Raw genomic sequence first — 23,379 nt, 5'->3', positions numbered from 1 at the left:
GATTACTTAAGTACTGTACTTTACTGAAGCCTTTTAACATTAATATTCTTTAGTGAGTTTAACACAGAATTTTAAAAATGCATGTTCAGTTGGTAACAGCAGGGCAAAATGTTTCAATGACATCTCAGTGAAATGTCACTTTGTTTTTGCAGAGTGAATTTCCAGGATCAACATTCCAAAGAGGAAATAGGATTTTCTTTACATTAGAAATAGAAATATCAGCTTGCTTACTGGGAATTGGGAGGAATACCTGAATTATAGTGTTTGCTGTCTTGAGCAAGGCTCTAGACTTAAATTTATCTTTTATGTAAACTGGAGATTAATAATTATCTGCAAGGGATAGTGTAAGAGTCAGTAAGCCAACTACTCCTGTCCCTGTCCAAACACATCTCTCAGTGAAGAATTCAGCTTGAGTGAAGACTGCCAAATTTGCCACTTTGAGTACACAGAACTTTGATTATAAATGGAAGATATGGGCAAGAAAACAGTGTGTCTCTGCTCAAGGATTTAATGCAGTTAACTAATGCACATTAAATCAGTTCAGATTAATCTCCTGACTGACCCCATATAGACAAATCCTTAGAGAATGTCGAGGCCCCATTGTGTTGAGCAGGGTAAAAACAGGGCAGTAAATATTTTCCCTACTGTAAGATTAAGACCGATCTAAAATTGTAAAACACTGTTAACAGCTACTCCGTAGCATAGAGGTAAGAGATAAAGAATATTTAGATCATTCCAAAAAGTGGACGAACTACTGACTTAATCATCTCATAATTATGATCTAGACATAAAATGATGGGATTGTGTAAGGCTGATTGGCTTTTTTTAACAATATGAGTAGATCTGAAAGGTAGCACTTAGGTTTGTTATTTTCTATCCTTATGCAAGGCAGAGTGTGCTAATGAGGAAATACCTTCCTATTTGAAAACCCAGGTGGAAGTGGCTAATGAACTGATAATGAGGCAAGCAAGCCAGAGGACAAAAGTTAAACTTTCCTAATTGATGAAGAGAGAGAAAGACGATGCCAAGTGCTGCTGGATGAAGGCAGTGGGGTTGCAGGCTCACAGAGAAAATTTCTCTCATTAGTGAAGTCTCTGTGGCTTCAGGACAGGAGCAGAGCTCTGTCTGTGTGGCAGGCTGGAAACTGCAGGCTGTGCCCATTGCCACACAGATGGGAAGTTTCCCTACACCCCGGCTAGCATACATTGCACATTAGTTACAGTGCTGCTCTTCCCTCTGAGATCAAAGCCACATGCAGTTTGTTATGACAATAAAAATTTTATCGTTTTAGAATTCAGTTTTCAACTATCCCATGTGTAAGCATAAAAGTGAGATTACAAAAAAACCAAACACCCCCCCCAAAAAAAAACCCAAAAAAAAAAAAAAAAAATAAAAAAAAAAAAAAAAAAAGGCACTCGGAATGCAGACTTCATCTGCATTTTCACAAATGTAACGGGAAGAGTTCGCTTTTCAGGGCCTGCTGCTTGTTGCCTCCATCTGCTGGTGACATCCTGGAAACGCAACAGACACTGAAAATCCGTACCTGGGAGCATAGGTTGACTCTGGAAAGCTTCTAAATCTCATTCAGCATACCAAAGCCTGCAGATACGTGAAAAACTAGGCTTTATTTGAAAGTCATTGCTGCATCTGAAAAGGCCTTGTGTGAAACTTGCATCTGCTCTGTGAGGTGATATTAGATGGCATAGGCAAGTTAATGACTCAGCCTGTGCAATAAATCAAGGAGTAAAGCTCACTCTCAGTTTGTCATGTTATAGGTAGATATGCATTGCTCCACTCTTTGAAATCTAAATGCCAGAAAAAGGAAACAAAAACTAACTTGGTACATTGGGCCTTCCAGTATTCCCAGTTTGGCAAAAGCACCAGCTTAATGTCATGGGCTGTGATTCCTAATCCTTTCCTGCCCTTGACCCCTGCTGTCTAGATTCAAACTTGTAACCATTAATGGGGCTGGATCAAAACACTGGCCTTCTGGTGTCACCAGTGGTGTTTAGAGGGGATTTAAACTCACTGCTTTTCAGCGCAGTGAAATGAACACAGCAGTAGATTAATGCAAGGATTTGAGCTCACACAGCATGAGAGCTTTCAAAAATAGTGTTAACAGAGCTACAACTGCCTCTTTCAGGGAAAGCAAAATGAGGGAACAGAACAAATGAACAAACACAGGGCAAAGCCTTGTCACTATGGGTAGGGCTGGTAGGCCCGGGGAGCCGGGGAGATGGCCAGTGAGTGTGCTGAGATGTGGGGCAGGACCTCTCCCAGTCCTTCATGTTCCCCAGGGAATGGCTCTTGCAGGCCCTATGACTGCACATAATCCCCTACCCCAACTGTGTCTCTTGCAGAGAGAAGGTAAGCTCACAAGCTGTAGGGCTAGCCACAGAGGGGTTACTCACCCATCCTTCCCATTCACCCGGAGTCAGGCTGAGACTTTGGCAAACTGTAGGGAATGGCCATGAGGCTGTTCTTGAACTTCTTTGTGCGAGACACCGGGGCATAGGGTAGTCAAAAACTCCTTTGCACATTTGCCCATAGAGGAGGCAGAGGAGCTGCTTTTCCTCCAGCTGCCCTGTGTGTGCCTGACTCACAGACCCCACAGCCCACGCTGTATCCTTTTCAGACTGCAGCAGGATGTGCTCAAGCCCACAGCAGCGACAGGAAAACACCTAAAGGTTTCTAGCTTTCATTTCAAAGATTCCACCTAACCCACCTGGCCCAGGAACTCTTCCAGTAACAATCTCAGTCTGGGGCTGAGCCGAGGCTGCTGAATCCAGTGGGAGTTTTGCCATCAACTTCAATGAGAACAGGATCACACCTCAGTGCTTTGTTTTGCCCGTGTTCGTTCCTTGCCGCGGGCAGGAACCTGTTTGTTTGTTTGCTGCCTGTGCTCAGTGTGAACATCAATAGGACTAGCTAAAAGAATTCAAACCATTGGATTTGGGGAAGAGCTCCAAAGTCTGTTTGCTTATCTGAACCAACCCAGGCACCCAGATTCACACAAATGGTCTGGGAATAATCCCAGGAGAGACGGTATTCTCAGGCAGACTCCACAGATTGTACTCGGGTTGAGCATATCCTGGAGGGGGCGGGAAACAGCATTTGTGCTTCAGGGAAGAGAGGGGAGGTGCCCCGAAGCATATAAATGGTATTTAGCTCTAAACAAAGAGACTAATTTATCTTCTTACCAGCAGTTCCATCAAAAAGTGAATTGATTTAGTTCATGAGTACGGCAAATAGTCCAACTTTAGACCAGCGTTCTTCTGCCCAGGTGTGAGCCAAGTGCTTGGTTCCTGTAGGTGGCTGGAACAGCTCGCAGCCCCTTAGGATCTCAAGAGGGGAAAGGGATATTGCGTCTCCAGCTATCACAGCTATTGCCCCAAACACTGACATAGCAGCCCTCTTGACTCCTCTTAGCACCCCATAGCCAGCTCCGTGGGATGCTCCAACAGAACAGTGTCCTCAGTCCTGCATTTCTGCCTGGTCCAGACACAAAAGGCACCAGCATCCCAGTATCAAAGCACAGGTCAATTCTGCCCCTCTGGAGTCCATCAGGGAAACTTTCTATCAAGTCTGAAAGCAAGTCAGACTTGAAAACTGCTTATGATGACTTGACTTCACTGGGGCTATTGCCCTGCCGTCCAGGTGCCTGTCCTCTCCTTCCCAGCCCTGCCACTGGCACCCTCCACAGCAGCAGAGGACAGCACTGCTACTCAGACAAAACACAGCTGAGGAAATCCCTACTCAGAGCAGTTCTAGGCACTCCCATTCTCTGTTGTCTGTGCAAGTTTCATTGCTAACATGTCCTTAGTGCTTGCACTGTTAGGTTGTTCCTCTACATAGCACCAGGATACCTAACCATCATCACTCAAGAGTTTGTATGTTTGTATGTTTGAGGCTTTGTATTAGCAGATGACTGGCATAAAATTTTTTTTTTTTGTGATTAATTCCTCCCACACATGAGAATTTCTGTATCTCCCAGACTACTCTTCTTAACTTGTTGACTACCCAGCCAGGCCTTCTACAACTTAAGAGAAGAAAACGCTTCCTCCAGCTGTCTGCTCTCTGCTTGCTTGCTATCCAAATTAAACTTGCTGTGGACAGCGACACATTCCCATTTCACGCTGGTTTGATTAATGTGTCTCAGCTAATTGTGTGAAAGATTCCAGTCCTTTCGACTGTGAGACCAGGTTATTGTTCAGCCAATCTCGGCTACCATGTGAAAATGGGGGCTGTTCAGTGTTCATGCACCAGAATCAAAGGAGGGGCATCTTGGACTGGGTCACAGAGCAACACCCACTTCTTTGAAAAGATGTTACTATGCTCTACTAAACCTGTAAACCTCTTGCTCAAAGCACGTCTTCTCCCTCCTCCTCTCCCCTCTGTTCTTTTTTTCCTGTCCAGATAGACAGGCTCCCCCCACCACTCTCCTATGGTATAAGTGAGAGAGAATGGCTAGATTGTAGATGGGTGAATTTCACATTCTAGGGTTTTTAATATTTCACTTTTATATTTCTCTTACAGAATGATCCTGCTGAGAGGCTGAGAATCAGTGCTCATCATTTCCCCCTCACTGACACTTGAATATATTTTCCCGGGAGAAAACATTAAACAAAAAGAGAAAGAGAGAAAGGGAGAGAGAGAGAGGGAGAGGGAGAGTGACTGAGCTAGCTTTTCAAAGCATATTTCTCAACCTGCCCACATCAAAATAAGAGACAACTGGCCCTTTGAAGTTCAGGACACAGACTTCTCTACCAGCCCATGTGGAAATAAAAGAATCCAGCTTTGTAAATCACACAGATTTCTCACCTTGCCCACATCAAAATCAGGGACAGTGACCTTTAAAGCAGAGGTTTAAAGGTCCTCAAACCAATCTCCATAAAAATAAGGAAAGGTCAGATAAACTGTGTCTCCAGGTGCCTGTCAGCTTTTCCAGTCTAAACCAGGAGACATTGGTCCTTTGCTCTACTCCACTGAGGAGTGGAGACTAAGTACACTCTAAGACTTCGAGCAATGAAATCTTCCATTAGACTTACATACACCAGCACTCAGTGAGGCAACTTTGCCACACATGTACCACTGTAAACTAAACTAATCCCAGTGCTGTTGTAGGTCCTACAACACCACTGTCATTAAATAACTCAAGAGATTTAGTAACACTGAAGCACAGGATTTTTTATAATAAGAATTACTGACCCAACAATAGAGTCACTAGAGGCTCAGAGAAAAAAGCTGGCCTTCTCATGAGTTGAATCCTACCTGGGTTATAGTTAGGAAGCTTGGAAAGTCCTGGCCAGGTATCTTCAGTTGGGACCCCCAATACCTGCAAAAGAAGAAAGAGTGAGAACAATGATCTCTTTCTGCCCATTCTTTGCCTGGGTTTGGAATTGGAGGAATCAGTCTCAGTGGAGAGTGACTGGCCTTTCCTGTAACCCTATGCAGAATTACACTGCCCTGGCTGGTGCTGGATTTGCCACTGTGCATAAAGGACACTGACATTTTAGCAATTGATTATGTAGCAGAAAGGTTCCTGCTGAGACTCAGTGCTGTTGCTGCTGGGAACATCAGTGAAGGCATATGCAGCTTTACTGCCAGGTGCCACTGCTGCCTGTGTTTGCCAGCCCAGGGGTCACACAGCTGAGCCCTTTTCAGTGCTGGAAGTGTCTTCCCACACCAGAGCTGCACTGGGGACTTACTGTGCCCACTTGCACTGGCAGCAGCTGGTATGTTCAGCAGCAGCACAGACTGTACATGCTGAGAGAAGCCCTTGTCTCCTGAGGTAAAAAAGTAAAGCTGGCAGACATGTCTAGTAGCTGGAGCTAAAAAGCAGTGCAGAGCCTCACTCTGAAGGATACAGAGCTTCAGCAGTGTCTTTGGCCTTTATCAGGGATTGTGGACTTCAGCAGTAGCTGCTCACTGAGCAGAGTCTGGGCCAATAAAGCCTGCTCTGACTTCATTTTAGTTGCTGAAATGTGTGAGATTTCTGCAGTTGTGGATGTTTAGTGGTGTTATTATTATTACTTAACACATGCAAAGTGCCCTGTGCCTATTGACATGGATGATTTGTGCTAAAGAGATAAAGCCACATATTTAAGAAGAGTTCACAGCATGTGAAATGGCAGTATACATCAGTACTGCTAGCTCCAAGCATTCAAAGCTTAAAAAGCAGTGAAATTTTAACATGAAAAGTTTTAGGAGTTTTATTCATTTTCTCTTTTCCAATACTAGATTTGTCTCACATTAGTTACCCTTTGCATATGAAAGACAATTCCTGTTCCTTAAAATGTAAGCTGAGATATATGATATGGGGAACTTGGCCCCTCCAAAATTTTTATTAAGATTGCAAGAAAACGGGCATCAGTGAAAAAATACATTAAAGAAGGAAGAAACATAAAGCCAGCTTGTGGCAGTTGTAAAGCATCGGGTAAAGCATTGATTTTCTCACTCATAGTTGGGAAACAGATGTGACAATTGCAGCTACCTGGAGCAGACAGCCACAAGCGGGGTGTGCATCTCACCGCCGGCACACATTAGCATGGTGGTCTCTGAAACAGAGCTGGTTGCTGTGGTCCATGGTTCCAAACTGCTTATGGACTCAGCCTGCCACAGCAAAGGCTGAGAGGGAGGATCCTTGTCCCTGCTCACCTCTAAAATCAGCCTTGGAAGCTTGAAAGCTCCCCAAAGAGAAGGTGTCTTGCAGTGTTCAGCCAGCTGAGGATGTTGGAGGTCGGCTCGCACCAAGGGTAATTTGACAGCCCTGGGTGAGGATGCTGTCTTGACTGGTGTGTGTATCATGTGAGCAGGGCAGGTCTGCCCAAAGCAAACTCTATGCACAGGAAAGAGAGAGTTGGAATTTGAATTTGCATCCAGAATTTGCTCTCTTTGCTATCCTGTTTGCTTTCCAGGAAGGCTTGCTCAGTAGGCTCATTCTTCAAGGTTTCTTGTGAGCTGTCAAACACCAGTTCCACAGTCATCAGAGGAAACTGGGTAAGTTCAGTGCATAGTAAAATCATACTTTACAAGGCCAGCTCAGCATTCTGCTTCTTTTGGTAAAGAATTTAAACAAATAGTTATCTGTGTGTGCTTACACTTTTCTACACAAGGATTACAGCAAATATTGCATTTTACTGCATTGAGGAGTGAAAGCATTCAGAGCACCAATCACTGAATGCCATTTGAATTTATATGTGCATTTTCTGAGCCTTTTATTTACAAAAGATGCTTTTCCAATCTGTAAACTTGCATCTCTTTTTGTTTTCCAATGTAATGGGGCAAGTGATCTTTTTCCTCTCCTCTCCTCTCCTCTCCTCTCCTCTCCTCTCCTCTCCTCTCCTCTCCTCTCCTCTCCTCTCCTCTCCTCTCCTCTCCTCTCCTCTCCTCTCCTCTCCTCTCCTCTCCTCTCCTCTCCTCTCCTCTCCTCTCCTCTCCTCTCCTCTCCTCTCCTCTCCTCTCCTCTCCTCTCCTCTCCTCTCCTCTCCTCTCCTCTCCTCTCCTCTCCTCTCTTACATTCTCTTACATTCTTTTTTTTTTCTCCACCCTAGACCTTTTGTGAGATTCCTTGCAAAATCTGACAATGTGTTACAGTTATTTATTTGAAGTTAATTATACTCTGATAATTGTTTTACCTGTTTTGTATCCACCCTAAATCTGGATGTTAAGTCTGTGCCATCAGACAAAACAGATCAACTTCTCTATACTTCACTCCATAGTGAAAGGTCTTGGTACAGGTCAGCTCAGTCCACTTGGGAAGACACAGTTTCAGCCAGAAACATTTTTACAGTGTCTGTATTTCAGCAAGTGCTTTAAGATGGTCTAACTGCTTGCTTCTCCTGTATTGACTTAGCTGATGGAAGCAACCTGATTTTGCTTAATTTTTTTTGGAAGTCTTATGTTTTCTGTCAAGGAGCCTTGTAGTCATTCATTTGGTGCAATGTTTGGCTCAACAACAGAAGCACCCTGGTGGCATTCTGTAGCCTAATCCAGCCCACATGAAGCCCTTCTTAGCACAAAGTTAATCAACAAGATGGAGTTTTGCATGTAAATCCTAGGCCTGGCCTCTCAAAATTTGCATGATGGATCTTGAGTTTGTCAAGTTTGCTTGCTCTTCATGCCATGAGCAAACTGGTGACATTTTGGAGTTCACATTCACTCACACCACACTTCCATAACCAACTCTGCCATCCTTCCTTTCCCATTTGTCCCGGCTCCTGTGCCATGCATGCATGAGTAGCAGTGCTCATTAGGGCTGCTGTTTGTGCAACCAGAAGATGAGACAGGCAAAGAAGCTGCTCTCATTTAGAGTAAGCCAGGGAGAAAACAAAGTTGCAGGGTCCCCAGTTCATGCAGCCCCACATGTGAGAGGTTACACAGGAGCAGCAATCAGCAGCCAGGGATAGAGATGGGAGATAGAGACTGCTTTAGGTGGCACTTGCCTCTAGAAGAATTTTTGGTAAAATGCCAGCCAGTCAGTCGTGATGATTGAACAGGATAAACACATTTCACAGAACAGGTATTTTCCAACCAGGTATCTATATGGTGTGTGAACCAACAGTCCCACATGGAGATGAGCATGCTGGGTGATACAGACTCATGCACAGAAATGCACATGGTCTCTCTATCAGTGCAGGGTGCCTCTACTACCAGCACATGAAAGGAACTGACAATTAGAAAACAGTAGGAATCCCCATTTTGAACCTCACACTTGGCAAAATATCTCAAGTTAGACACTGAAAGCCTCTAAGGAGCTTTGAAATCTTGGTCTAACACAGGAGCTCATTCCAGGCTGTATAATATCATAAAACCTTCTGTGAAAAGCACTAATTATTTCATAGCTCTTTAAACTTCCTCATGATTTTTAAATAAGGGTTTTTTTGCCTTCTATAGCACAAATCCTATTAATCATGGTATTAGTTATAGTACCAGAGAGATTACGATAGTGCTGTAACCCTCTAATGCAAAACCACAGGAAATGTATCCAGAGATTTCAGAGACATAAGTGTAAGGATAGCCTTCATTCACACTCTGAGAAACTGGACCCTGCCTTGGCTTTGAACCTTGTTAATTGGCCAAGTATAGATTTTTTTCCCCCAATAATTCTTCCCTCCCCACTCTCTATGAAAAAGAAATTCAGCATTTATTTAAATGGACTGAACTCAAGTCTAAGAATTGGATGCACTTGTCTGACTTTTTATCACATTCCTACTTACAAGGAGAGAGGAAAACCCTACCAAGCAGGAGTGTTTCTGCATGAAGTGGTTCAAGCTGGAAAAATCTGACTTATGCAGTCTAATGGCTATAAAGTAATTTCTCATGATTTTAATGAATTTGATTTTTCTGTACTTTCTCCTTTGAAACCCCATGTTTCAGAAACACTCTACGCATAAGAGGAAATCCTTGGAAGGAGATGTAAAAGGGCAGACACAGAATCACAGAATCACAGAATCTGCTGAGTTGGAAGGGACCCAAAAGAGTCATTGATCCCAACTCCTGGCCCTGCACAGGACACCTTAAGAATTCCATTGTGTGCCTGACAATGTTGTCCAAATGCTTCTTGAGCTCTGTCAGGCTTGGTGCTGTGACCACTTCCCTGGGCTGCCCAACCACCCTCTGGGTGAAGAACCTTTTTCTGATATCCAGCCTAAACCCCCTCTTGACACAACTTCAGGCCATTCCCTCTACTCCTGTCACTGGTCACCAGAGAGCAGAGATCAGTGCCTGCCCCTCCTCTTATGCTCACAGGGAAGTTGTGACGGCAGTGAGTTCTCCTCCTCAGTCTCCTCCAGACTGAACAGACCAAGTGATACCTACAGCAAGACCTAATATGAATGCATAGGCTGACCTCGCTGTTGAGTCAGTAACAGGGTCAGCATGAGCGGTCAGGAACGCACAGAACCTGTCAGTGCTGCTGATGTCTCAGCTCTACCAAGCTGCTCCAGGAGTGTGCCTCTGTGTTGCTGCTTTCTCAGCAGAAAAACAACTTAGGAAGCTCCTGAATATAGACCTTTCACTCACTACTACCTTTATAAATTTCACACTTTCCATTATGCCAAATCACTCTCTAGAGCTGCACCATAAACTGGATAATACAAAATGTACCAAGTTAAAATGAAGAAGGATCTTTGAAAAACTTCAGGGTCTTGCCATTTTCAAGGTAGTTCCAGAGCAGTACTAGAGCTCCTTTGTGAGAATGTGGTATGTTGTATCCCACAATAAGAAAGGATTTAAAAAGAAGCAAGAGAATTTGCAGTACCTGCACACCTTTTATGCCTTCTTCAATTTGATGTCACTTTAATTGGCTTTAAATTTTTGATGAGATGACAAACATCAAAGGGAAGTAATTTGATTTACTCCTGTGTCTGTAAGAAAGTTGCTAAATATAAAATGGGTTACAAAGTCTGCTATGAACTTGGCAGATTAGACCAAATTATTTCTGCTATTCACAGGACCTATGCTTAGGGCTTCAAAATTAAGTAGGCTGGAGCAGTGGATTCTTTTTATTGAGATTGGTGTATTTTACTCACCGCCCAGATCTTCTCCAGCTGTTCATGAGTACCAGAAGTTGCTGCAAATATTGGCTGACCCTGGATCATTTCCACAAATATACAGCCTGCACTCCTGCAAGAAACCCAAGGTATTAACTCATTCACATAAATGATATATATAATATGATTGTTAGGATGGGCAGGGAGAGAGTCAGAGATAATGGCTGGAATGGAAATTTAGAAATTCTGATTTGTAAATGCAGAAATCTTGATATAGGCTCAGAAGTCAAACAGGACAGGAGCAGACCAAAGATGAGTTACATCCACATGCCTCCAAGATTTCAGAAAAACTCCTGAAGGGGTCAAGGTTCCATACAAGTCTGTTCCCATCTTATTTTTCTCATCAGCACCACCCACTAAAAAAAACAATTCACTTTTCACCAGCAAGACAATACAGGTGATATCCTTGGAAAAAGAAGCCCACTAAGCACCATCTTTTCTTTTCCAGTACCAAAAAAATTGTTTCAGGTCTCTGTCCATTAATCCTGTTACAAACTATGTGAAAAAAGGGTCATGGCAGAAGCCTGTGGAGTACAAGGTTACTTCCCATGAAAAAGGGCACAAGATTGGAGTATTTACAGTAGGAAAAATAAACAGGGAGGTACTACCTACTTCATTGGCTTGAAGGATATATTAGATGCAGAAAGAACCCAGAGGAACTAACAACTATAGCCATTTTCCTTCAGAAGAACTTTCCTTGGAAAGTTGAAGGCAAGATTTCAGAGCATAAAAAACTTGGTCATAACAGCAAGTTAAAATATTCTTTTTTTTATGTCATCTCCTGCTCTGCACTTCTGCCAAAACAAACCAGCCATCTTAAAAAAAACCCCATCACCTGCCAAATTGCTTCATTTTACTACAGTAGATTAGTCCTCATGGCAATAATGATGAAATAGTTGTGATCAAGGTGGACTTGCCTATTTGCAACTATTCCCATCTCTTACTGTATGGTGTAAAACTCCACTCATTTATAATTTCCTTCAATTTTTTTCCCAGGTTTTCTATCTTTTCACTAAGTCCCATTGCAACTTTTTGGGTTTCAGTCTCATTCTTCTTTGGTTATCTCATATTTGAGTCCTCTAAGCTCAACTCTTGAAAATCCAGCTTTGTCTTACAGGCTCTGAAAGTATTACTTTCACTTGCTTAGCAATAATTGGTAATCTCTTCTGGTCATCCGTACTCCTGTGTTACCCCTTGCACCTTGTTTTTGCAATATCGTAGTTGCTTTTCCCACCTGGCTGTGGTCAGTTGAAACCCTGGCATGCAGCTCATCTGTGGAATTTATTTTGGTCATCCTTGCACACCAGGTGGTGGTGCCAAGGCTGTTTGCAGATCCATATCTAACACTGTTTTCATAAACATCTCTGCTGCACTTTCCCTTAGCTTCCTGTACCCTAACCTTGGCAAGTCTTGTGAGATGAGCTTCTTTGCTTGTCTAATATCCTCTTACAGAGTCCAGGCATCACGAAACTTAATCCACAGCTTTTGCAACACAGAACTTTTCTGGTGTTTCATAGCATTACCACATGATTAGACATTACTTTGGAGCCCACAGATAGATTCTACTGAGACCAGTGTCATACCAACACTGTTTTCACAGCTGATGGATGTGCCCAAATGGCTCACCCTATTTTGCAACCACAGGGACTGCTGTAATCAGCTGATTGGATTGCACAAGTTTAGCTATGTACGGTTCAAAGCAGTTTAGGTACCCTTGATGTGTAGGAAGGAGAGAAACAGCTCTCTGTGTTTTTAGAACAAGTGATTCTGATGTTCTACCACAGTTTGCATTCTGATATCCTAGCTAGAAAGGGCCATTAGACTGGCAAGAGCAGGAACTTTTAAATAGGGGGGGTTTTAGTAGTCCTATCAGCCTTGCAGTAGCGGCCTCAGCTTTCCTTCTGAGAGTTACAGTTACTGCTCTGAGTTACTGCATTATGAGGATCCTTTTGATAATGAGGATGATTCAAAAGCATTTACTTTTAAATGTTTCTAAACATTTAGACCTGGAGTTGTTTTGCTTTTCCCTTTTTCTTTATTTTTCCTCTAATATTAATTTCTCAAGTCTTATTCCTTCTAGTCTGTAAGTTTCTCAGAGGGTCTCAGTCCTATAAAACTGCCTTGGGAAGAGATAGGGCAGAGGGAGGGGTCTTTTAGGAAGAATCCTAGCTAGACATGGTATTTTAGCAAGTGCCAGATATGCACACATATCAAAACAGTGACAGCTAAAGTAGTAGAAGTTACAGGGATATTCAAGGGGCATAAGCAGAGCTGATTCAGACAGTACAGTTGTATCCATCTGCAATCCCTGGGGAAGGTCTGAACACTTTGTCCTCAGTCTGTAGTGCTGCATCACACAGTGGAAAGGTTCTCATCAGGATTAAGATCTAAGATATCTCTATGGCATCCCAGAGTTCCCTCTCCATGTTTGGGGTTTTTTGTTTGCACTAGGAGATGGCAATTTTATATTTAACCAGAAATATAAAATGATGAACCTCTTGTTCATCACCAAGCCTGGTCTTCATCACCAAGGGAGCCCGTAGCCAACATTTCCCAGTTTGGCATAGTGGGGCACTGTGAACCAGGCTGAGGAGAAGGCTGTAGTGAGTCTGGCAGCTCCATGTTAAATGATTGCATGTGAACTCCTATTCTACATGAATCTACCAGGGAAGATCACTGGGATTTTTTTTCTTTTTTTTTTTTTTTTTAATGGCAGATTATGCCAGGAAAGCCTGACTGAAAAGAAGACATCTTAAGGCATTCACGATGTTTGCAGCCGCTAATGTGGCTGTGCATAAAGCACTTGGTGTTTTTCAAAAGAAAAAAAAAAAGTCCCTCTGATATGCAGTGTAATCTCCCTGAAATCCCTTAATTGAATCTTCTAAAGTCCTGAAGAGATAGTGAGAGAGAAAGAGACAGAAAAGAGATACAGAGAGATTAAAGCAGCTTTTCTAGTTAGTCCAAGAGCAACCAAGTCTCCTTCTATATCTCTGTCTTCATCTATTCAAGGCCTCATTCACTTCCCCTGTGCCTCCCACTGACAGTATTGCTGCTCAAGCACACTATGCATGAATTGCCATAATGTTTTATTTTGTTATAATTGGTTTCTTTAAACCAAGGCTTTGACACCCACTGTCTCATGCCATTACCAAGGGCATTCTGACCTGCCTTCATGTAAATTGCAGCATCCAAAAGACATAGGGGTTTTTTCCTTTCTTCCCAATAGACAAGTAACATCTGTGTGAATTCACATTATTTCCTAATAGACAAAAATTGAACTTAAATGCAGTGTACATCAAGATAATAAATGACTCTTGTTAGAGGAAGTTACTGAATAGAGCTTGCTGAAGTACTCTCTATTCTCTCAGCGTGACATCTTTCTTTAGGGCAAACACTGTGAATGTTGTTATTATAAGGGGGCATTATAACAAAGGTGCCTATAGTGTGTATGAAGTTCAGTGGGACAGAGAGCTCTGTGCTGTTAGAGCTGGGATCTTTGTACACCACTCCTATGTTGCTATTCCTTACAGCAGAGCAGAGTTATGCAGTGGGGATGTTGGTTTTGCATAGGCAGAAATGACACACTATCTGTGCATAGCTGGCTTTGGACAGAGGTCAGCTTTCAGGGGAAAAAACAACAGGCTTATGCCTGATACAAACCCTCTAATCTGCTAGGCAGGCATCTTCTTCAAACTCAGCAGACATTTCTGAGACACTGTCTGGAGGAAAAAATGACAGGTAGTGGGTAGTAGACAGGACTATTTAGACTGGTTAGCAGCTGGAAGCCATTAGAATTTAGCAAGGTCTTCCTCCTTGGAGAAGTCTTTAAATAATTAAATTAGCAGCAGTCCTAGAGAAGTAAACAATCTAAAAACTTCCGTTTCCCTGACCTACCCTCCAGACTTTGGTCACTGGAGTGTCTGATAAGCTGCAGCCTCTGGAGGGAGATACAGCCTGTGGAGACCTGGAGCTTTGCTGTTTGTCTACTTAGCCAACCCTCTTCCACTTTCTTCAGCCTCCTCTTCCTACCTTTTTCCAGCTTTTGACTCCGCAGTAGTTAAGAATAAGTCCTGGTGGGACGGGTACCAGCAGAAATGAACTGGTCTGAAGAAAGGGTGAAACAGCAATACCATCTACAGATGTCAAATTGCCCAGAATAAAGGTCTCCTGCAACTTTGTGAGCTGCATGCTGTCCCTGAGCACATCAGGACTGTGTTGCTGGAAGTGGGCTCAAGCTAGTGCAGAATTGAGCCAGAAGGTTGATGAACCTAACAATTATCCCAGCTGCACATCCAACTCAGCCCAAAAAGCCACTAGGACCTTTGAAGACTTCATCCTCTCCTGTTTTCTGCACACTCTCAGAGACTCCTCTCCCTTCTATGAATGTACAGCTTGTTTCCTTTTGATTTCCAAACACATCAAGATTTTGGGGTAGAGCTCATAAGGAAACAAGGCTCTAACAGACACAACCCTTCTCCTGAGTCAAATACAGACTTCATATGAGACATGGTCAGATGCATCTGAGACATGAGAAGGACAGAGTATCACAGAAATAATTAAAATCTCAGACACCTTTCTATCTCTAGACTCATTGAGAAACCCTTTAATGTCACATTCTGTTACCAAGGCCAAAGTAATTGATGGTGCAGTTGTGGATCCATTGTTTTTACATGAAGCCATTTCTGCAGAGAGTTACTATTGACTCAGCTAACTACACAGATATATTTGCATTGAGCAAAAGGGTTCTGTTGCAAGACACAAAAATGCTCCATACATGTTACCAGACAAGATGCATATCTCTCATAAATATTATCAGATGAGGTTTGTGTCAATCCATAGCTGATGTAGTGACATCATTCCCAAAAACTTCTATGAACCCTCTATGAAACTTCTACAAAACTCCACACTGCTCACAGGTGTTAATTCCTTTACTTACAACCGTATCTACTGTAATTTTAGCTGATTTAATTTAATTCAGATAAAAATTATTTTTCCCAGGGAACCCCAGATGCTTTGATATTGGTCAGTACCAGATATCTATATCAGAAGAATAAGTTGTAGCTCCAAGCAGCACATCAGGAGGACGGTACCAGAGTGTCACAACTTCAGAGGAGTATGTCTGTCTGGGGATGGACTGGGCACGAGCAAGGCCTGCAAAAAAAACCCAACAAACCAACAAAAAAATGTTGTGTTAGGACAGTCCTTCTACCTGTACAGTGCATAGATGATAATAATTGGAAACAGGAGGTTATTTTCTCATTAAACACAAGTAATTTCAATGCAGCTTACAAGCAATTGACCAAGTGGTTCTGAAATATACCTCTGGGGCAGATCAAATCAAGTAATAGGCTGTGTTTTGCAGGGCTTTATCATTTGAGACTGAAGCAGCTATCCCAAACCAATGCCGAGAAAGCTTTTTGGGGCACACATTGCTGTAGATAGACTCTACACATTACATTATTTTTCCAAACACAGAGGGGTTGATTCTTTGTTCTCTTGAACTAGTTTTACATGACAGTAATTGCTCTGACTTAAATGAGGTTAATCCCTGCACCTATCAGTATAAATACAAGAAAAGCTGGACTGACCACAGAAATAGTTTCCTGAAGTTCAAGAAAAGGTTATGCTTCTCTGCCTTAATTGGCTGTGGATACAGATCTATCTGCATGCTCCAGCCTTGGTCTGAGCAGATACACAGCTGTACCCAAACTGTGACTCACCAAAGTCAGCTAATTTGAGCTCACCAAGGCAACTGATGAGCAAGTTCTGGGGTTTCAGATCACGGTGAAGAATGTGTTGTTGGTGGATGTAAGCCAGGCCACGCAAAAGCTGGAACATGAAGAGCTGGAAAAAGCCAACAAAAAACTGAAATGATTTTGTGTAACTTTGCATTGATACATTAGCTCTGAACTTCAGGAGAACCCTGGAACAAAGCAGAGACAAAGCAAGTAAGAAACCAGTAAAAATCCCCAAAATGAGTAGAGCTGGCTGAGGAGGAGAAAACTCTGGTGGGTTATGACTGTTCTACAGCTTTCTGAGGTTTTCAGGGTGAAATATCTGGCCAGGAGGGCAGTTTAATTGCGGTCTATAAATGCACGTTTTGGAAATTTAACTTTTCTTTAGAAATGGACTGTTGATTGCAGGAGCAAGGTCAGCTTGCCAAAACACAGACCCCAGCCTTCAGAACAGCAGCTGTGCTGATTGCAGCGCTCAAGACAAAGACACACAGCCAAACAAACTGAAAGCCTAAGGAGCTGAAGGTTTCCCCCTTCAGCCAGATGGCGCCAGCTGGCTGAGTTCCATGGCCGCTGCACATGCCACCAGTGGAGCACGGAACTGACTGACCTGGCAATGGGAACTGTTGGCTTCAAGCTGGAGAAAACATGAGGACCTGATTTTAAAAAATACAGCAAATCAGATATGATGAAGGAAGCAGGCAAGCAAGAAGAAAACCAAGCAAGAAAGGAAACCAAGAAATAAATATCTAACTCCCACCACCATAGAAGTCTAAATTAGCCTGGGGTAAAATAAGTTGGGCTGAAACAAGGTATGAAGTTGGACAGTGGATAGAAACAAAACACAGCAAAAATAATAAGACTTCACCAGAGAAAAGATATTTTCACCAGAGGTTTAACCTGAAGAGGAGGAAAAACAGTGACACCCATAGGTCATTTTTGTACCTATTTTGTACCTGAAAAGTGTCCCTGTAACATTCTGCATAGTTACATTCCATAGGAATCACTCAGAAAAAAACAAACAGCATTTGCCAGCAAAAATGAAGCAAGATAAATGACTTGTGAGCAGTACACAAATGAAGGAGCAGTAAATAATTCTGCAGTTCAGTTCCTGCTGACAGTGAGGATTCTGCAAAGGAAAGCAGAGCAGCTGGCTAGTGTTTACTCACAGAAATGCCAGTGAGTACATATTACAGCCATGTGCTCCATGTGCTTTACGAGCATGTCTGGTAGCAGAACCCTTGAGATCTGTGCCGAAACGACTACACTGCATCTCAGATGTATCTAACCTTTAAGGATGTTTAAAATCTGAGGCCCCAAAAAACTTCATTAGAATTGGTGTTGCTTAACAACTATCTGGAAAAAGATGTGAACAATGTGGCAACATTTGAAGATGACAGAAGTATTTAGATTAGCTGTGATAAGAAGTGACAGTGAGGAACTTCAGAGAGATCTGACAAAGCCAGATGAATAGGCAGTTTGATAAGATACAAAGTTATTGTTGACAGCTGTAAGATAAATTAACTGAAGCTGCTCAGGAAAAGGACCCAGGCATTCACTGAGGACATCTGCACTGAAATCTTAAGCCAGCATGCAGCAGCAGTCCTGAAAGTTCATTAAATGTGAAGATGCATACAAAAGAGAGCAGGAGACTATTATAAAATCAATCCATAAAGTAAGAGTACATGTTTGGCTGTGTTCAGATGCAGTCAACCAATCCCAAAAGCTATGAGAGAAATAAAAGGGACTTAAATGATTGCAAATATGGAAATAGTTCCAAATGAGAAGAGAGTGAGATGTGACAGTTTTTAATAAGAGATATGAATAATGTCTTGTAACAATAAGAGGATAAAAATTTGTGTAGAGATAGGCTTCCTTGCCACAAGATGTCATCGTTCACAAAAACTGAATGTCCACTCGCAGGCTCAGAAAATAGAGGGGCTAACTGAAAAAAGGCTTGGAGAGGGAGCTTGTTACATCATCAAAGGCCGATTTTCTCCCAAGTTTTTGTCATATGTGGAACAAATAAATATTAATAGGTAATTTAAAGTGACCATACATAGTGGGAAATAACTCTTCCTCACACCTTAAGGGATACGAGTCTTCTAAGGAACTCACCATAACATTGCATGAATGGAGTCCTCCAGGATGCTGGCCCATGTACTGTGCTAGATCTGTGTGCTAAATAAAAGAGAAGAACTTGAGGCAAAGCTTCTGCAGTAAAATGCCTCTACCAACAATGCCTCTTCTGTAAATGGAAAAATATACAACTGCTACGAAGGTGCCTATTTGACCTAGGTGAACATCTGGTCTGATGCAGCACACAAGCATGTGCTTAAGTTCTGGGTCACATCAGGGACCTGGCTGACCTGTTACCTCACCCAGCATTTATGACCTGAAGCTGCTGGTTAACACAGTTCAGACTTGTGCCGGAACTAACCCTAAAGCGGCAATAAGAAGATACAGCTTCTGTATTTTCTTTGTAATTTGGTTGACTATCTGCAAAAGCAAGAGAAGTAGCAAGATTCATGTGGAGAATTTTATTGGTGCCCTGGTCTCCCCATGAGAGCAACTCACAGCTTGGTCATGGTAATCCACTGGGGTCAGTGCCAAATCTGACCCCAGCTGGGATGTGAGCTCATATCATTATTTCCTATCCTTGCTGTGGCTCAAAAACAGTACTTTTATTGTGCTGGCAAGGCAGAAATGGAGGTAAATAATGTCTGCCACCCCAGTGGACACAAGACATGGAATAATTTTTGCATACAGCTGTCGCATATACAGAAAGAAAAGAGTAAGGCTGTATGGCTGGAAAGCAGGGGATCAAGAAGGAAAATCAATCATTGCACTAAAGCACTACAACTCATTTCTTTGTAGATGTCTCATAGCACAGTAAAATCATTCTGCAGCCACCTCCCAGTACTTCCCAGTACTAGCTCCACAGGAAGCTAGAAAAACATCAACTCACCATGTACTCGAAGACAAATGTTAGTGTCGCCTTGGTCTGGATAATGTCATGAAGCAGTACAATGTTGGCATGTTTCAAACACTTGAGAAGAGAAGCTAGGAAAACACAAAAGGAAGATCAACTTTACTGCTGCTGGAAGTGGAAGGAGATCGTGCACAAAACAAGGCAGTGAAAATAAAAAACTGGGCAGTAATAGTCCAGAGTTGGCAGTTCTGTAAGAAGAGGCAGCTATAGAGCCTGAAGGAGAACGGAACAGCTCTGCAGAGAAGCGAACATCAGTGCTCCAGGCTTGGCAGGAACCCATCCATCTCTCAGAGATGAGATCTTGCCTCTGTCAGAAATAACAGTTCACAGTTCCCAGGTGTCAGCTTATAAGTTGAGAAGAAGTAATTTCTTCAAGGTAAATGCTGAGAGGCAGGACCTGGGAGCTCCCAGAGCTAGAATACAGCAGCCTCCAGCCTGTCACTAAGCTTCTCATCCTTCTCCCATCCACCTCCTGGTGTGTGCCCTCAGCAGGGCCCTTACAAGAGACTTCAGTTTCCAGCTTCATAGCAACAGAGCAAAAATCTGCAAAAAAGAAATCACTGTAGATATAAGCTAAATTCTGAGTTGAATTCTGTGCATGTTGGTTACTGTCTCCGGTTAAAAACTCTAAGAACAGAGATGAAGTTACCGAGTGAATAGTAGATTGTTTGTATTTATAAAACTTAGGCAAGCTTTTCTTTCAGCTTAAATATCCAAATGCATGATTGCAACTGTGTGTCCCTGATCCTTAGGTCCTGTCCCGCCTTTGCTGAGCCTTGGCACGTCCAGGGTGTGGTGATGCAGGGAGCAGCCTGGAAGAGTCTCCTGCCCCGTATAGACCACAGAGCACTGACTTACGTTAAAACAAAAGCTGCAGCCTTCTGAGCCTTTTGGCTGCGCCTTGGGTTTGCTGCGTTAGAGCAGGCTCCAGCCAGCACACTCATGAAAGGAGCTTCTCAGCAGAAGCTCTTCATGGGGGAAGAGCAAGAGCATGCACAGCTTAATAATTTGCTACCTTAGGTGTGAGACAATGTAGCAATAACTCTGCGCAGAGGAGGAATGTGGGGAAGAGGTGAAGCTGCGATTACTTTGCCTGTAGGTCGCTGGCACAACTGAAGAATCCGACCCAGCTGTTCACAGACAGGGAACACAAACTACACGGAGAGAAGCTCCAAAGCCCCATAAAAGCATATGTCCCTGACTCCAGATTTTAATTCCACTTCTGACATAGCAGAATAGCCTCAAAACTGTTTCAGAATCCACTTTTTGTTGCTCATTAAAACCAAATTAGTTTATTGTCAGACCACGCAGTGCTACAAATTTCATTCAAATAAGGCATGGGCGTACAATCTTTTTTCAGCAGAATGAGCTGAAGTACACAATACGGAGCAGGGGCCAGCTGTGGGAGGCAGAGTTTTGGTCACAATTAAAAGCTGCTTTTTTGTTTTTCAAACAATCACGAAAAGATATTTGAAGAGTTTCATGCTGGCAAAGCAGATTTATACTGGATTAGCCCTTTGCCTTTTGCAACCATAACAACTTCACCTGGTTCTAAAAGCCCTACTGCCAGAGTTACACTGTGTGACACAGCTGTGGCCCAAGCCTGTGTCAGTTCTGAGACTACTGAGCAGTAGAGGATGCCTGCTTCAGCAGAACTACTGGAAACAGCAGATTGCAAAGGAGTTCTTGCGCAGAGTTTGGTGTTGCTGCAGCTAAACAGCCTCTGCTACTGATACTAGTCCATTTAGCTACCACCAGTATGTTCCCAGGGCACGGCCGTATGGACCTTAAACATGCTCCACACTGCACCTAATTGCCTATGAACCTAGCGGAGATACTCTGGCTAGAGCCCATCTGCTACAGAACACGATAAGCCGACTCTGTGATACCTCAAAAATTCCATATGACCGGAGCTATTGCTCCAGAGGGGGAGCACAGAATGTCCACAGCAAAATGGAGGATTCAGCGCCTGTGCCTCAATCAGGCTTCTGGGAACTGCTCCTCACTTTGTTGCTTCTACAACCCCCTGCTGGGGTGTCAGGTGCTACTGCCAGAACCGAGCTTTAAACGCATTTTGTCTCTGCGGGGCTTCCTGGGGTGAAGAGTCTCTTTGTCAGAGGAGCGCATTCCTCCCGGGTAGCAGAGAACGCTCCGCGTTAATAAATCTTGTGCTTTGTTTTTGCTACTGACTTACATTGTAAATTTGAGGTGTCAGATGCTGCAAAGCTCACAGCAGTACACAAAAGACCTACTTAAAGCAGACCGCTCATAGGAGCACCCTTGTTTTCTCCCATAATGAATGAAGTTAAGACTCTCAGCCTGTCCAGTAGAGCATGTTAAAGTTGTGCTGATCTTTAGCGCATCATTAGTTCAATGCAGATAAAGCTTTTAAGGCTTCTTTTACTGGTGGACTACAAGTGTAAATGCAGAGCAAAAGCACCAGAGGCAATGAGTGTATAGGAAAATGTAACACAAGCCATTTTTTAAATAGGCATATTTAGGTGTGTCTCTGCTTTCACACAGAATTGGACTAAGGACTTCGTAAACTTTCTTGTCTTAATTACTGTTATAAACCTGGTGTGGAGTCAGTGACCTCTCTCGGTGTTCTGAGCTGACTGCCATGAGAGTCCTTCTGTGCTAGTGCTGCTCTATGAAAGCTAGCACATCTGGTCCCTGACTCTCCTTCCCCGTGACAAGATTAACCCTAGTTTCACAAGTGCAGTAAGAACTAAAAAAAAAATCCCTATGTGTGTTGTCCTACATTAATAGCTTTCACTAATACATTAGTAAAACAGACTGGCACAACAGTTGCATATTTCTATGTATAGAAGAAAACAGATTATGATCTTCTTGGGATTGTACAGCAGATGAAAATAGAAGCCTCAGTCAACCAGGCTTGTGAACTTAGTCTGTAGGGCAATGTAAATATTTCCCACCAAAATCACTCACTTGCACAAAAGCATTTCTTTCTTCAAGAAATTGAGAAATCTGCAGATATTTTGCCCAGTGCTCTACAAAGTCCACTGATAAGAAGAATTTCTCACTAGACTGAAATGACAGATGTTATTAAACATCAGTTTTACTGAAAGTATCTCTCTTCAGGCTGGGATCTGTGATGCTCCAGGTATCAGCTAGGAAAGTGTCATGGTTATAATAAGAAGTCCATAACTGCCAACGCAGCAGTGGCAAAAGCTGTGTAGTTTCTAGAGGGAGTGCAAAAGCAACTGTGAAGGAGGCAGCAAGCAGAACGTGCAAGAGGGCCTTGACAGTGCTAGAAAGAACACGCTCTGGCTGCAGCTGGCACTTTCCTTGTCACAGGCATGGGTGCATCTGTCACAAGTGCATACACCAGAGATTCCTCCTCTGTCCATTGCATGCCTACCCAGCCCAGCATGAAGACATCCACCAGAAGAGGACAAGGAAACTGAAAATTTTGGGAGGAGAGCCAGCACATTGAATAAGCAAGAAAGGACTGAGGGAGACATCATGGAGCTTTTCCAGGTTAAAACAAATGCTCTTCAAGAGTGATGTTCCTCTGTGTCGTACCTTCCCGAATGGCTGTAAAGGGCACTCCCTCCTCTGCTTCCAGCTTGATCACTTTCAGTGCCACCAACTGGCTGTTGATCCTGTCAGATCACAGGAGAAGGTCATGTGAAGCTTCTTAGTGCTTGGCATAATAACACTAACAGTCTCCCAAGCAAACACCCAAGCAAAATTTCTAGGGCTTGCTGACCCACTGTGGCCGAGCTTGGAAGGGAATTATAAACCTCCTCCATTTTGTATTCATTAGCAGTGAGCTGGGAGCCAGCCCACCTGGCTAGAGAAGCACTGTGCTGCTGTCCAGGTATTGCTAGAGCAGGGCTTTGAGCAGTGGCCTCACTCCACCTTCTCACAGATTTCCTGCCCCTGTGTGATGGCAGCATGACCTCATGCCCAATTTTTCAGTCATGCAGAAATCTCCCACTTCAAGGAAAACCTTTGCTCCCTCCTTGGTTCAGCCAGACAATCTCCTGGCACACTGATGGGGATCAAAGCATCTTTGTGGTGCCTCCATGGCTGCAGTGGAGGAGTTTCCTGAAAAACTGGGATGGGGCTTTGC

General features: G+C 43.2%; 1 protein-coding gene across 1 annotated transcript in view; it reads right to left on the bottom strand.

The window, feature by feature from the left end:
• The window catches only part of CDK15 (cyclin dependent kinase 15), a 35,087-nt gene that overhangs the window by 10,226 nt on the left and 1,482 nt on the right, over positions 1–23,379 (bottom strand). Inside the window, exons 3-9 of the mRNA XM_066322602.1 lie at positions 22,827–22,906; positions 19,257–19,351; positions 18,407–18,469; positions 16,274–16,397; positions 15,584–15,704; positions 10,533–10,626; positions 5,272–5,335 (exon numbers count right to left, since the gene is read on the bottom strand). Of these exons, the coding sequence (XP_066178699.1) occupies positions 5,272–5,335; positions 10,533–10,626; positions 15,584–15,704; positions 16,274–16,397; positions 18,407–18,469; positions 19,257–19,351; positions 22,827–22,906 (641 nt within the window). The remainder of the gene's footprint in view (positions 1–5,271; positions 5,336–10,532; positions 10,627–15,583; positions 15,705–16,273; positions 16,398–18,406; positions 18,470–19,256; positions 19,352–22,826; positions 22,907–23,379) is intronic.

The sequence above is a fragment of the Sylvia atricapilla genome, chromosome 7 (assembly GCF_009819655.1).
Source record: "Sylvia atricapilla isolate bSylAtr1 chromosome 7, bSylAtr1.pri, whole genome shotgun sequence".
Lineage (NCBI taxonomy): Eukaryota > Metazoa > Chordata > Aves > Passeriformes > Sylviidae > Sylvia > Sylvia atricapilla.
Note: the sequence above shows the minus strand (reverse complement) of the source record. Positions and strands in the feature narration are given on the sequence as shown.